Below are 14855 nucleotides of genomic sequence, written 5' to 3'. Positions count from 1 at the left end.
GTCTGGAGAAGGGTATGCCCAACTTCTGGAAGGCCCAGACCGACCCCGGGAGCCTGACTCTTTGGAGAAGCACAGAAGCGTTGAAGGGTGGTGGAATGGAGTGGGGAAGAGAGTAGGGAGGGGCAAGAGGGGTGAAAGGGCCATTAAGGCCGGACACAGAAGGGCCTTTAGGTCCTGCTGAGAACTGGGAATGCTGTCCTGGAGACAGTGGAAGGCCATTGGAGGAGTTTAGGTGGATGAGTAGCATAAAGAGATGGCCTTGGCTTCTTCCCTGAGGGCTGGTAGGGTTGGTGACATTCTTTTCCTTGACCTCCACTTCCTTAAGTATATAATGGAGCAATAATATCTAACTTCTAGGACTGTGTGTGTGTGTGCGGCGGTGGGGGCAGATTTGGTTAGCAGATGTGCATGTCTGGCCTGTAGACTTTGCTCAGCAAGCATTGAGAAAACACACTTCACCTGACTTGGTCTTCTTCCGTGTCTGCTCGCAGGGGCCCAGTCCTGCTTAAGAACACCATGAGTGCAGGTGAGCGCTCCCAGTGATTCCCACAGGGAGAGGAGCCCAAGGGTGGAAGTGGGGTAGGGTGGGGCGAGGGCTGGGGAATTCACCCCGCAGTCCAACTGCTGGCGTGAGGCGGGCTCTGGTTTGGAGGACTGCCCCAGGTTCTCCTCCCAGGTAGCCTGCCCCACCCAGAAGAGGCAAACTGTCAAGGCCAGTGCGTAGCTCTGCCAGGGGCTGTTCTGGGAACCCAGTGCCACAGCCATCTGCAGAGTAGTTCTAGAAATTTAGGCTGGAAGTAGGGTAACCCCTACGGAGGCTCCCTCTTGCCCTTTTCTACCTTGGTCTAGTATTTATGGACTTCCCACTGGGTGCTAGAGGCCGGGGATGTCCCAGGGACTAAGATAAGCATGGTTCTTGCCACCTCTTCCAGAGGCTAGACCACGAAATGGGTCACTGGAATAAAGTAGGATGAATATTTTGCGGGGGGGAGTGGGCTTGGCAAAGGACAGCGGGAGGAGGTTCCAAGCCAAGGGAATTGCATTGGTTAAGGGCCAAGCGCTGAGAGGAAGCAGGGTGTGGTCAGAGAAACCCGGCGCCTCTGGCTGGGACCCAGAGCGCAAGGCGCAGAGCTGTGTGGATGGGGCTGGAAAGGTGGGCTGGGCGTGGTCGCGAAGTACCTGGGAAGTCATGCAAGGGCTTTCATCCTAAGGATAGTGGGGAGCCATGGAAAGGTTTTAAGCATGACTTAGAAGGTGAAGCATGCTGGATTTGCCTTTTTCTCTCTCAGGAGCATTGCAGGGAGCTCAATAGTTGGCTATTGGAGAGAAGGGAGCAGAGGCGTTGAGAGACCGCCAGACCGGCATGGCCCTGAACCCAGGGGCTAGTCTGGTCCTCTGTGAAAGCTCAAAGATGACACCTGGTCTCAGCTTCACCGAGGCCTCAGATGTAGGCTCTGGCACCATCTCTGGGCCCCACTCAGACATGGGCCTTGCTCCTCTCTTGAACCCACCCCTGAATCCTGGCTCAGCTCTTGTTCCAGACCTTAATCCAAGTCTGAGTCCTGTCTCAGAGGAGGCCCCTGGCCTGGTGACTGGTAACACCCTCAGGCCTGCAGACAGCTGGACTGTGGGCCCCGCCTCCCTCCAGATCACCACTTCCCACTCAGGTGAAGCCCTGGGCCCGAGTTCAAATCAGGTCTCGAGGCCTACCTCCCAGAGGGCCCCAAGTCCAGCCTCAAACCTCGTTCTGAGCCTCAGCTCTACTGAGGCCCAGGGTCTGAGCTCAGGGAGCCACACAGGGCCCAATTCTGAGGAGGCTTTCAACTCCTTCTCAAGAAAGATTTTTGATTTGGGTCAGAGTAACTCCAATCCTTCCAGGCCTGAAGCAAACCCATTTATAAGGCCCTATTCAAGAGAAGCCCTGGTTGTGGGCCAATGCGTCTCCAGGCCAGGCTCGAAAGCACTCCTTATTCCAGCCTCAAACTCTTCTCTGGACCCAGACGCCAACTGGATACTCAGTGTGGGCTCAAGAAACACCTCTAAGCTGGACCTGCATGAGGCTCGAAGTTCTGGGGGAACCCTGATCCCAGATGCCAACGAGACCATCACTGTGGTTTCACATAAGATCTCCGGGTCTGTCTCAAAAGGAGTCTTTGGTGCGACCTGGAACACGAGTTCCAAGGGAACCATGAACGTGGCTTCGAATGGCAATCCCAGGTCTGACTTGAACATGACCATCACTCAGGCCTCATGCTTGACTCTGATTCCTGGCTCCAGTGACGGTCTCAGCCTGCACTCCAGCACCCATGGACCCAACTCCACCCTCTCTCCACCCTCGTGCATGACCCTGATCCTGGGCTCTAATGAGACCCTCAGCCTGGGCTCCAGCCTCATTTTCAGCGACACCTCCACCCTGATGCTGAGCAGCCAGCAGGATTATTCTGAGGACAACAGCATCCATGCCATACCCTTGGATGAGAATCTGGGGAGCTGGGGCAAGATGGTCAGCACGGAGACTGGTCAGTTCCCGCTGGGGTTCCCCACCTGTAACACCACAGACGAGGACAGCACAGCCTTCCAAAGCATCCCAGAGGGTGAGCACAGCAAGGGTGACAGCCCCAGAGAGGGCACCACCCTGGAAGAATTTTGTATTCAGACTTGTAGGGCAGGGAGGCTACAGAAGGGGAGCGGGAGGAGGAAGGAATAGCCTGCAATGGACAGCATGCACTATATTAATTATACACAAGAGATCTAGTGCTCAGCCTCTGTTTCTTGTGTGACTTGGGAGGAGCTACATAATCTCTCTGAGCCTCAATTTCCCTAACTGAAATAACTCCATATCATAACTCTTTTATTATGTCCAAATTATGAGTCACACAACTAACTCTACATTTCTTTCAAAATATAAGCCTGTTTCTTTCCAGTTAAATTTCAGACCTGGCTTCTCAGGGTCAAGTTTGACCCATGGAGCAGGCAGGCTCTAGGCTCAGCTCACCTCTGTTGAGTGTTTGACATCCTCACTTGAGTGAAGCCTTGACGTCCTGTCTGGAGCCTCCGCCTCACTCACCTGGGACACGCAGGAGTTCAGAAAATTAATCCCCTGTCGACCGTTGATGTTGTAAAGACCTTTTCCCAATTATTTATATCTCCAAATATTTTTGTTTGTTCATGCACCAATACCACATTGTGATTTTTAAAAATATACCATGGCTTTGTAAATATGTATTTACAAAGGTACAATGTGTATCTGGTAGGATGAGCATTCTTCTTTGAAGCTCTTCTCAAAATTATTCTGAGGACAATAGCATCCACACAGTGCCTTGGAGGCTGCTAGTAGACCCTCATTCTTCCATATACATTTAAAAACAAAAAAAATTTTTTTAAAGATTTTATTTCTAAGTAATCTCTACACTCAACATGGAGTTTGAACTCACAACCCTGAAATTAAGAGTCACGTGCTCCACTGACTGAGCCAGCCAGGTGCCCCTTCCATGTGCATTTTATGTTTGTTTGTTTGTTGTTTACTTACATACTTATTTTTTCCATATGCTTTTAGAATACATTTGTCTAAGTCCTCAAAAAGTCTTTCTGGCATCTTTATTGGAATGTTATTGATTTATCCGTCTATTCAAGTTTTCCTTTATATAGGATATACCCTTTGCTAGAATTTAAAAATTTCTCCATAAAGGTCTAGTGCTTTTTTGGTAGGTTAATTCCTAGGTACTTTATAGTTTTTATTGCTATCACAAAGCATATCTTATCTTCTAATACAATTCCTATTTTGTGCTGGTGATGCTGATGATATAGAGGAACTTGATGCAAGTTGTTTTTTTCTTTTTTAAAAGATTTTATTTATTTATTTGAGAGAGAGAGAGCACAAGCAGGGAAGGGGCAGAGGGAGAAGCAGACCCCCCACTGAGCAGGGAGCCCGACGTGGGGCTCGATCCCAGGATCCTGGGATCACGACCCAAGCCAAAGGCAGCCACTTAACCGACTGAGCCACCCAGGTGCCCCGCAAGTTGGTTTTTTTCTTTAAACAGCTTTATTGAGATATAATTTACATAACCATAAAATTTATCCACTTAAAGTGTACAATTTAATGCTTTAAAAATATACACGGTGTTATGCAACCATCACCACAATCCATTTTAGAACATTCTCATCACCCCAAAAAGAAACCCTATACCCCTTAGATGTCATCCCCAACCTATGACCCCCCCCCCGTGCCAGTCAGTCACTAATCTACTTTCTGTCTCTATAGATTTATCTATTTCGGACATTTCATATAAATGGAATCACACAATATGTGGTCCTTTGTGATTGGCTTCTTCTACTTAGCATAATGTTCTCAAGGTTCATTCATGTTGTAGTATGGATCAGTGCTTCATTCCTTTTTATGACTGAATAATGTTCCACTGTATTCCACATTTTGTTCATCCATTCATCAGCTGATAGATATTTGGGTTGTTTCTACCCTCTGGCTATTTTGAATAATACTACTATGAACATTCACGCATAAATTTTTGTATGGATATGTCTCCATTTCTCTTTGGTATACACTTAGAGGTAGGATTGCTAGGTCATATGGTGACTCCATGTTTAAGTGTATTAGTCACACTCACAATATTGTACAACCATTACCACTATCTAGTTCCCAAACTTTTTCATCACTCCAAATAGAAGCTCATACCATAAAGCCACAGCCCCCCATCGCTCTCTCTCTAGGCTCTGCTAAACTCTAATCTTTCTTTCTCTGTGAATTTGCCTACTCTAGATAGATCATGAAAGTGGAATCATATAATATTTGACTTTCTGTGTCTGGTTTATTTCACTTACCATAACGCTCATCTATGCTGTAGCATGTATCAGTACTTTGTTTCTTTTTATGGTTGGACAAAATTCCAAGATGTGTACCACATTTTATTTGTCCGTTTACCCATGGATGGGCACTTGGGTTATTTCCACTTTTTGGCTATTGTGACTAATGCTGCTATTATAAACATCAGTGTGCAAGTTCCTGTTTGAATCCTTATTTTCAATTCCTTTAGATATATACCTAGGAGTGGATTTGCTGGATCATCTGGTAATTCTGTGTTTAGCTTTTTGAGGAACTGCTGAACTATTTCCCAGAGCAGCTGTACTATTTTGCATTTCCACCAGCAATGTACAAGGGTTCCAATTTCTACACTATTAATCTCTCCTTGCCAACACTTGTTATTTTTCTTTGTTTGAAAATATTTTTTATAATAGACATTCTAAAGGCTGTAAAGTGGTATCTCATCATGGCTTTGATTTGCATTTCCCTAATGATGACCGATGTTGAGTATCTTTTCATGTGCTTTATTGGCTGTTTGTATACTTTCTTTGGAGAAATGTGTGTTCAAGTCCTTTGCCCATTTTCATATTTGGTTGTTTGTTTTTGTTGTTGAGTTTTAGAAGTTCTGTAAATATTCTCTCCCATTCTGTGAGTTGTCTTTTCATTCTCTTGGGTAGTGTTCCTTTTTTTAAAAAAATAAGATTTATTTATTTATCGACTCCCTGCTGAGCGGGGAGCCTGATGCAGGACTCGATCCTGGGACTCCGGGATCATAACCTGAGCCAGAGGCAGCTGCTTAACCGACTGAGCCACCCAGGCACCCAATAAATAAAACTTAAAATAAAAATAAGAAGCAAAGATTGACCCTAAATAGCCAAAATAATCTTGAAAAAAAAACAACCCCAAAACAAGAAAGTTAGTGGACTCACACTTCCTGATTTCAAAACTTACTGTAAAGCTATAGTAATCACAACAGTGTGGTTTTGGCGGAAGGACAGACATATAGACCCATGGAATAAAATAGAAAGCCCAGAAATAAATGTAGTCAATTGATTTTTGATAAGAGTGCCAAGACCATTCAGTGGGGAAAGGATGGCCTTTTCAACAAATGGTTCTGGGAAAACTGGATTTCCACATGCAAAAGAATGAAGTTGGGCCCCTACCTCACACTATATACAAAAATTGACTTGAAGACTAAGAAGACAAGCTAAAACTACAAAACTCAGGCAAGGAGGACAGTGTGGCCAGAGTATGGCCAGCCAGAGGAGAGCTGCAGGAGATAGGCTGGGGAGGTGGGCAGAGGACACTGATCCGCAGGGACTTGAGGGCCCTGACAAGAATGGTGGCTTTATGCTCAGTGGAATGGGGTGCCACTGAAGGCTTTCAGGGAAGGCAGCTAGGGGAACAAGGATTGGAGGGGCCCGGTGGTGGGAGGGGAGACAGGACTATGGCACCAGATCTACATCAGATCTTTACCCTCCCTCTTGTCTCCTCACTGAAACTGTGACATTCAGGAGTCTTTGATGAAGTGACCTCATGCCTGGTGAAGGTGCCAGGGAAGAGAGAAGATGACAACAAGATGGCTCTGGTATGCTTCCTGCCCAACCCCCAGCTGACTTCCCCAGGGTGCCCCCCCCAACTCTCCAGCCCCAGTGGTCCCTGTTTCTCTGCTCGGCTCTTCTTTTCTCCATAGGACTCATCACCATCTGGTATACACTATGCTTTGCTACTTCATCTTGGTTTTTGTTAGCCTCTCACACTGGAATATATCCTCTATCAATCAGGGATTTTTTTTTTAAAGATTTTATTTATTTATGAGAGAGAGAGAGAGAGAGTGCACATGAGTGCAGAAGGAGAGGGAGAAGCAGGCTTCCCGCGGAGCAGGGAGCCCGATGTGGGGCTCGATCCCAGGACCCTGAGATCATGACCTGAGCTCAAGGCAGACATTTAACTGGCTGAGCCGCACAGGCGCCCCCTAAATCAGGGAGCTTGGTCTGTCTTATTCCCAGCTCTACTCCCAGCATCTAGAACGGTGCCTGGCACATCATAGGTGCTTAATAAAGGTTTTTAAGCACTGAAGGAGGCCAGAGAAAGCCGGCACCTATCGGATTTGGTGAGGGCCAGTGGGGGCAGACTGGACAGGCTGCTGGACATGAGTGTGAACACACGCACAGTCAGGGAGACTGGCTGGTGGATGGAGGCTGGAGGTGGGATCCATCCAGGCCAGGCCGTGCAAGAGGGAGGCCCTGCCCTCAGGCTGCTTCAGAGGCAAACTCCAGTCCCTGGGGTGCCCCAGGGTGGGGCATGAGGAGACGGTGCCAGGACTAATAAGAGGTCTGGCATTTTAGGAGTTTCCATCCTCATCCCATGGCATTCCTCCGGTTGTCCACCTTGTTCTTGCCACGCCGGCCTTTCTTGGTTTCTCACACATGCCATACTCATTCCTGCCCCAGGGCCTTTGCACTTGTCTTTTCTGCCAGGAAGTTTCTTCTCAGCTACAAAATGGGCATAATAGTTGAAGTGAGGCCTAGTTTGGGGAGATAGGCAGAGCTTCCTCTAGTTCTTCATGTGGTTACATCTTTTTTTTTTTTTTTAAATGGTTACCTCTTTCTTGTCATTCAGGACTCAGTCCAAATATCAACTCTTCTGAGAGGTCTTCCATGACCATTCAGTCTATAAGCTATCCCTCTATCATCACTTTGGCAGTTTAAGCTATCAGTTGTTACATAGCAAACCAACCCAAAAGTTAGTGGTCTAAAAATTCACTCCACTGGGGGAATAAGGACTGAGGGGCCCAATTTCTCATGATTCTGAAATTTTTGAAAAATTTTAATTTTAATTTATTTTTAATTGAAGGCTATACAATATTATAAGTGAATATTATACAATATAATATATATTATATATTATACAATATTATAAGTGAATACAGTATTCTATTAGTTTCAGGTGTACAACATAGTGATTCAACATTTAAATACATGACCAAGTGATCACCAGGATAAATCTAGCTACCATCTGTCACCATATAAAGTTGTTACAATATTATTAACTATATTCCCTGTGCTGTACATTGCATCCCTGTGTCTTGATTACTTTATAATGGGAAGTCTGTACCTTTTAATTCTCTTCTCCTATTTTGCTCAGCCCCCCCACCCCCCCTCTGGCAACCACGAGAATGTTTTCTGTATCTATGAATCTGTTCTGTTTTGTTTCGTTTGTTCATTTGTTTTGTTCTTTACATTCCACATATAAGTGAAATCATATGGTATTTGTCTTTCTCTGTCTGACTTATTTCACTTAGCACTATATCTTCTAGGTCCATCCATGTGGTTGCAAGTGACAAGATCTCATTCTTTTTTATGGCTGAGTAACATTCCATTGTGTGTGTGCACATATAGATCTCACCCACCTTCTTTATCCGTTCATGCATTGATGGACGCTCAGGTTGCTTCCGTATCTTGGCTGTTGTAAATAGTGCTGCGGTCAACATGGCGGTGCCCACATCTTTTAGAATGAGTGCTTTTGTTTTCTTCAGCCAACTACCCAGAAGTGGACTTGCTGGATTGTATGACAATTCTGAAACGGTCTGGGCTCAGCGAGGTGGCTCTTCTGCTTTGTGCTGTAGACTGAGGTCACTCGGGAGCAGGGGCTGGGACATCAAGATGACCCTCATCCTCCACATGCTGTCATCCTTCCCTATCTAGCCGGGCTTCCTTGCAGCATGGCGGCTGGGTTCCAGAAGGAAAAGACTGCCAGTTCCCTTGAGGGCTAGGCCAGGAATTGGCACATCATCGCTTCATGGCCTTCTGTTTGTCCAAGCAAGCGATAAGATGAGCCCTGATTCAAGGGCTCTCCGTCCTCTTGATTGCGGTGGCGAAGAACATGCGGCCTTTCGCACTCACCATGCTGCCCGTCAGGTTCACTTGCTTTGCTTTCTTCACTACATGAAGTTAGTTTATCTCTTCCATGAGTTTTTCTTCTTCTACCTTAAGATAATGAGAACTCATAGATTAGCTGGACATCGGTAAAGGTATTCCCTCTCTCGGGTGGCAGGATGCCTTGACCTGACTAGGATGTGCCCTTAAGAGTGGAGACTAGAAAGCCCTTAAAAGGTATTACTAGTCGTGGGATTTCGGCGGGAGGTGTCAGCACCCATGAGCTCCTGCCTCCTCTCCCTCAAGAGAGTGAGACTGGAGAGGGGGCGTGCTTGGCAGTCCCTGAAATCTGGTCCTCCCCCAAACGCTGCCCTTCAGGGATTACCCAACCCCTCCCCCGCTGCCACCACAGTCTTCCCAAATCTGCACCCGACCCCAAGTGCCCCCCCTTGGTTTCTCATTTCTCTGGAGCCGATGCTGGCGGCTGGTGCCTGGGGACGAGTTGACGGTGGCTGGTGGGGGTGTGCGGGCTGTCCCTGAGGGCGGGGGTCAGTGCGGCTCTCACCCTGTGGCTTTGCCCTCTGCTGCCTCCGAGGTGGAGAATGTCATCGCCCTCCAGAAGTGCCAGGAAGGGGAAGGCGAGAAGAAGACCATGATGCAGAAGATGATGGTGTGGGAACCCCGTGCGGGTCTGTGGCATTGGGTGGGGAGGAGGTGGGAGTCGACCCACTGATGAGACAAAGCTTGAGGTGGGAGGGGGACAGAGGAGGAGGCAGGACGCTGGGATGTTAGCCTCAGTCCACCTCTAACTGCCCTCTACCCGCCGAGGGAGCTCGGCGAGCCATTCTCCTTCTGTGAGCCTGGCTCGTCTCATCTCCTCAGTGCCTGTGGTAATGCCTGTGCAGGGGCTCGCTTGTTGGGAGGATGCAACCCAGTGGTCAGATCACTGGAGAGCCCGAGCCCCGGGACCAGTCATTACTATTTAATACATTCTTTTCCCAGAAATTCCTCCTGGTGGGAAACTTCCAAGAGTTTCCTTATCATTTTGCAAAATACATTCACTTCTCAGTTGTCCACTGGAACGGTTTGGGCCACCGAAGTCCCCAAAATTGTATTTAGTTTTGGGTCCCTTAAAGATCAAGTCCTTGCCCTTGATAACTTCATTTAACTAACATTAATTGAGCACCTATTGTGTGTAGATGGGAGATGAAAAGTGAGAAGTAATTAGGATGTTTTAATTTTATTATTTAGTTTTAAGATTTTATTTACTTATTTGAGAGAAAGAGCCTGCATCCGCGTGCAAGCATGAGTGGGGGAGGGGCAGAGGAAGAGGGAGAAGCAGACTCCCCACTCAGCAGGGAGCCCAGGGCGAGGGCTTGATCCCAGGACCCCGGGATCAGGGCCCGAGCTGAAGGCAGAGGCTTAAAAAACAGCCACTCAGGCACCCCTATTTTTTATTTTTGAAGATTTTATTTATTTATTTGAGAAAGAGAGAGAGAGTGCGTGCACAAGCTGAGGGAGGGGCAGAGGGAGAGAGACAAGCAGATTCTGCACTGAGTGTGGAGCCTGATGTGGGGCTCGATCCCGGGACCCTGAGATCATGACCTGAGCTGAAGGCAGATGCTTAACCGACTGAGACACCCAGGCGCTCCTAGGACAGTTTTAAGGAATTCAAGTGGACCCCCTTCAAGAGCCATTCATGGTGTTTTTTGCTTTGGGCCGGTCCATGGCTTAAATATACCTCCTTACCACGAGGTTGCTGAAGCAGTTCTTGCGGGGCGCTAGGTGTGGGATGTGCTTGGTGGCCTTGAACTGAACTCAGGACAGGGTTTGAGCCGGGAGCTGGCTCTCCCCACGGGAGGCCCTGCATGGTGTGGAGGTGGGGAGTTCTGTCCAGGCTGAGGGGCTGCCGCGGCCCGTGCCCTATGCCCTCAGTCCTGGTGGTCGGCTGTGGCCTTGCCCCCTCATTGGCCCCTCTGTGATCCCCTGTCCAGAGGCAGATCCAGGAGGAGCCACTGGATTCCCTCTCAAGCACCGTCCGCTGGCAGGCCATGGAGACTCTGACCCAGCTGAGGTATCCACAGCCCCCTCCCCAACCCGCAGCCCGTTCCCCTCTTCCCTGGGCTCCACCTGTAGCCTCTGGGGCCTGTCCTCAGTGCCCCACCCACTCGGGTGCCTTTTCCTCTCCCCAGGCCCAGTCCTCCGCACTCACTTCCCTCCTCCCACCTCATCTTGCTCAGGCCATGCCCAGGCCCCCAGCTAGGTGCCCTCCTCCCAGCCCTGCATCCTTAGCTTCCTGCCTCCGGCCCCAGGGCCCCTCCCTCACTGAATGCCCTTGCTTTCTGTCTCCGCCAGTCACATCCAGCCCGTGCTGGGTAGGCAAGAAAGATCAGAGCTGGTGAACACGTGTGTGAAGAGTGTGTTCTCCCTCCCCTCTGTGCAAGCCATGCAGGAGAAAGACGAGGCCAAGGCTGAGGCCACACAGGTGAGTCCTCAGGGCCGTCAGTGTCCTTAGAGTAAGGTGCATTTCTGATCCCCCAGTGGGGAGAGAAAGAGCGTTCCAGAAGGTAGATGTGAATCTTCACACTCCTACTCCAAGCTGGATGAACTCACCTCTCCTGGCCTGAGCAGGCACTTGATAAATATTGGGTGAATGAGTGAATCTTCAGAATAAGGGATTGCTCATTTAGGGTGCTCTGTCCACTTGTGGGTCTTGCCCTAAGAGAGGGATGTGAGCACGTGTTGGCACGGCCAGTGGAGGTGGCCAGGAGTGGGAGGGGGGCTGAGGACTGGGTGAGCTGGGGTGAGGCCTAGCTGGGGTGAGTATAGAACCTCAAGGGGCTCCTGTGAGTGTCTTCCAACCTCGGCAGGGTGGTCCCAGGAGAAGTGGGTAGAGGTGACCCTTAGGGTAGGATGTAGGTTCAGTGGGGGAGGTTTAGGGAGAGGAGTTTCAGCCAGGAGGGAGGTACATTCATTCATCCTTTCATTCAGCAACTATAAACAGTGCCCACTCCAAAACTACCAGGGGCTGGGGGGTACAGTAGAGGGAGGGCAGGGGGGAGATGGACAATGTCAAAGAATCATACGAATAAATGCACATTTGCAGCGGGGGTAAATGTTGCAAGCAAGCCTAGAATGGGTGTCCTGGCCTAGGTGGGGGTCAGGGGTCATGGTGCTGCAGCAGAGAGGTTAAAGAAGAGCTAGTTAGCTGGTGGGGGAAGGGGGGTTGGCAGAAGGAAGGGCATGCCAGGCAGAGGGAACAGCCTGTACAGTGGCCTGAGGCCAGTGAGAACATGGTGACTGCAAGGATGACAAGGGGGCAATGTGGCTGGAGCACAGAGGTCGAGGCAAGAGTGCTGGGAAGCGAGACTGGAGAGCAGTGGGGGCCAGACCACACTGGCGCATGAGGGTTCTGGGTCCCGGGAGATGGTGCACTGAGACAGGACCCAAAGGAAAGGTGGGGGGATCCCTGCAGCCTGGGAAGAGAGCCGGCAGCCCTCTTGCAGTACCAGGCCCAGACGGTAGAGGTCAGTGCTGTGCAGTGATGGGCCCCAGATCGAGGGAAGGAGGAGGTAGTTGGTAAGTGGGGTCGACTTGGTGGTTGTGGTGTAACCCTGGTGTGCACAGACTGGGGAAGCCTGGACGGGGACAACCTGGGAGAAAGACAGATGTGACGAGCTGGGAGAAGGAAAGGAGGCAGGGGACAGAGGGTCTTCCCAGAGTGGCTCAAAACCACTCTTCCACCTTGTGTATGTGTAATGCCTGCACCTTCCTAAGACAATTCTCAGACTGTGGTGTGTCTAAGGGAAAGGGAGCCTGGGCAGGCGAGACATGGCTCCCTGCAGAGGCAACTTGGAAAATCTATTTGGGTCTAGGAGCAGCAAGTAAAAAAAGGATCCGAGAACTTCCCAGAGATGATAATAAAAGTAAGGCTGGCCCCCACCGTTTAACTGGCTCTTAATTCCCGCACCCATCCCCTCGTTCGTTCCTCACAACGCGAAGCCTCCTTGTCGTGGCAGCTGGGGCAAATGCGTCCTCATTTGCAAAATGAGAAAAACACTGAGGACAAAGTGATATGGTTGTGCGAATCACCAGGCACTGACCTGGCCCATGGTAGAGTCTCAGTCAATGTTGGGGTTCCTCTTCCTCCTCCTTTAAGGTAGGAGTGCAGGGATAATAATCACCAATTTTTCTTTTAAGATTTATTTATTTGAGAGAGAGAGAGCAAGCGCAGGAGGGGCAGAGGGAGGGAGAGAATCCCAAGCAGACTCTGCGCTGAGCACAGAGCCCGACGCAGGGCTCAATCCCAGGACCCTGAGCCAAAACCGAGAGTCTGACGCTTAACCGACTCCGCCACCCAGGCACCCCACCGATTTGTTGATAAGGAAACTGTAACCCATGGGGGGGCGGAGTAATTTGTCCAATATCACGCCTTAAGTTAGTCTCTGAGCGGGGGCCAGAAAGCAGCTCTCATGGGTCCGAATGCTCCTCCTCTGACCCATAGTAGGGGGTGCAGGCCGGGTCTGCTCCAGAAGCCTCCTAGTGGCTTGGTTCTCCTCCTGTCCACAGACACTTTACCGTCACACCCTGGAAGCCCTGCAGACTCTGCTCAACGCCCTCTTTGTGGAGGACCCCACTCCTGCCGGGCTGAAGAGCATCTTGGAGGTGTGGGGGCAGGGAGGAGCACCAGGGCAGAGGGGAAAGGAGAACAGGCTCCGGAGCGGTGGGGAGGCTGTGCCCAGAAGGAGTGGTTTGACTTCCAGATGTCACCTTGTGCTAGTAGTGTTCCACCCCCGGGTCCCTCTTACAGGCCCTGTTCCAAACTTCTGCCCCTTCGCTCTCTCCCTATTCCCCACGCTCCTGCTCTAGCAGCCCCCATAGCTTTGCCTTCTCCGTTCTCATCCCTCTCTCTCTCTCTCTCTCTCATCTATTCTCATGACTCTCCACCTATCATCTCTCTCCTCTCTGACCTTCCTCCTCCCTCTGGTCTTCCAGTCCTAGCCTCAGCTTCTGGACCCCACGTCTCCCTATGCTCCTGGAGAAGGGGGAGGAGGGGGGCTGTGGACTGTTGCTTTTATGCCCTCCTGGAAGCTTCCTGCTGACTGGTGAAGGCTGACCTGCCCACCCAGGCAGCAGAAGGCTGGCCTCCTGCCTGTGGCTCTGAGTCTCGCCCTTGTCCTCACAGCCCCTGGGGCCCTGGATGAACTCTGGGAAGGCCCATGAGCGAGCACGGGCTGTGAAGAGCAATGTCTCTGTGTTGAACCACACTCTTCTGACCCTGCCTTTCTTTGTGAGTGGCCCCTGGGAGGGGAGGACACGCTTAGGGAGAATCTTCTTGGCTCTAAGGGAGCCGGTGTTTCTGTCCCGAAGTTCCCGGTGGCCCTCGTCATCTTCAGAGGGCTCTCCTATTGGGGCCAGACCATCCAGCTCTGTTCACTAATTACTGTATAATAGTATTGAACCTATAAGACTCAGTCCCTGAAGTTATGACACAAACAGATGACCTCGGGGTTCCCGGCGCTGGGGCTTCTGCTGGGGAGGCTCATCCTTCGCATCGGGGATCCTGATGAGGAGATTGGCCGGGAGGCTCTGGACGGCATCACCATCCTCTACACCATCCTGGAGCTCCAAAAACGTAAGCTCTTTGGAGTGCCTCTGAGGCAAGCCTTCTGAGCAGGTGCTCAGCCTGGGAATGGACTAGAGCCTTGGCAGCAAGGCACGGGGAGAAGGTGGAGGAGCCCAGCAAAGGGTCCGTTGGGGTCTGCAGAAGCCAGTGTGAAGCCTCAGTCCCCACAGACCCAGAGGACAGAGGTGACAAGCAAACCTATTTTGATTTAAGCAGTCCTTCCACTGGAGCCCCTCCTCATCCTTCCAAGTGTAATCTGTGACTCTCACCGTCACATTCCTGTGATGGCACCACGCACGCGCAGGCGTGATAGCCCTAATGTGGCGAGAGCAGGGAAGGCTGTGTCTTTGTCACCAGTGCATTCCCACGGTCTAGCCCTGGGCCTGGGCACAGGTGGGTGCTCAGTGAATGTTTACTGAGTGAATGAACAAAGAACAGGTCCCACGTTAGAATCTGGAGGGGCTACAACCTGTAGACCCAGCATTAGGGAGCTGGGGACGGGCAATGGGCTCACCGGCATCGGGCTGGTACTGTG

The 14855-nt window shown here is 50.3% G+C and overlaps 1 protein-coding gene across 3 annotated transcripts in view; it reads left to right on the top strand.

Annotated features, from left to right (window-relative positions):
- The first annotated feature begins 1363 nt into the window (after positions 1-1363).
- MROH7 (maestro heat like repeat family member 7) overlaps positions 1364-14855 on the top strand; it is a 39958-nt gene continuing 26466 nt past the window's right edge. For 2 of the 3 annotated variants that reach the window (XM_028106964.2, XM_088022985.1), the window contains exons 1-8: positions 1364-2594; positions 6331-6404; positions 9290-9364; positions 10689-10768; positions 11050-11179; positions 13264-13359; positions 13880-13984; positions 14194-14329. In XM_028106964.2, coding sequence (XP_027962765.2) covers positions 1364-2594; positions 6331-6404; positions 9290-9364; positions 10689-10768; positions 11050-11179; positions 13264-13359; positions 13880-13984; positions 14194-14329 — 1927 coding nt within the window. Of the gene's footprint in view, positions 2595-6312; positions 6405-9289; positions 9365-10688; positions 10769-11049; positions 11180-13263; positions 13360-13879; positions 13985-14193; positions 14330-14855 lie in introns of all 3 variants that reach the window. The other variant, XM_088022986.1, reaches the window with a different exon arrangement.

This window comes from Eumetopias jubatus, unplaced genomic scaffold (assembly GCF_037043125.1).
Source record: "Eumetopias jubatus isolate StellerSeaLion01/CBP00866 unplaced genomic scaffold, mEumJub1_p1.0 scaffold_4, whole genome shotgun sequence".
Lineage (NCBI taxonomy): Eukaryota > Metazoa > Chordata > Mammalia > Carnivora > Otariidae > Eumetopias > Eumetopias jubatus.
The sequence above is the reverse complement of the archived record's forward strand: the minus strand, read 5'-3'. Positions and strand labels throughout refer to the sequence as shown.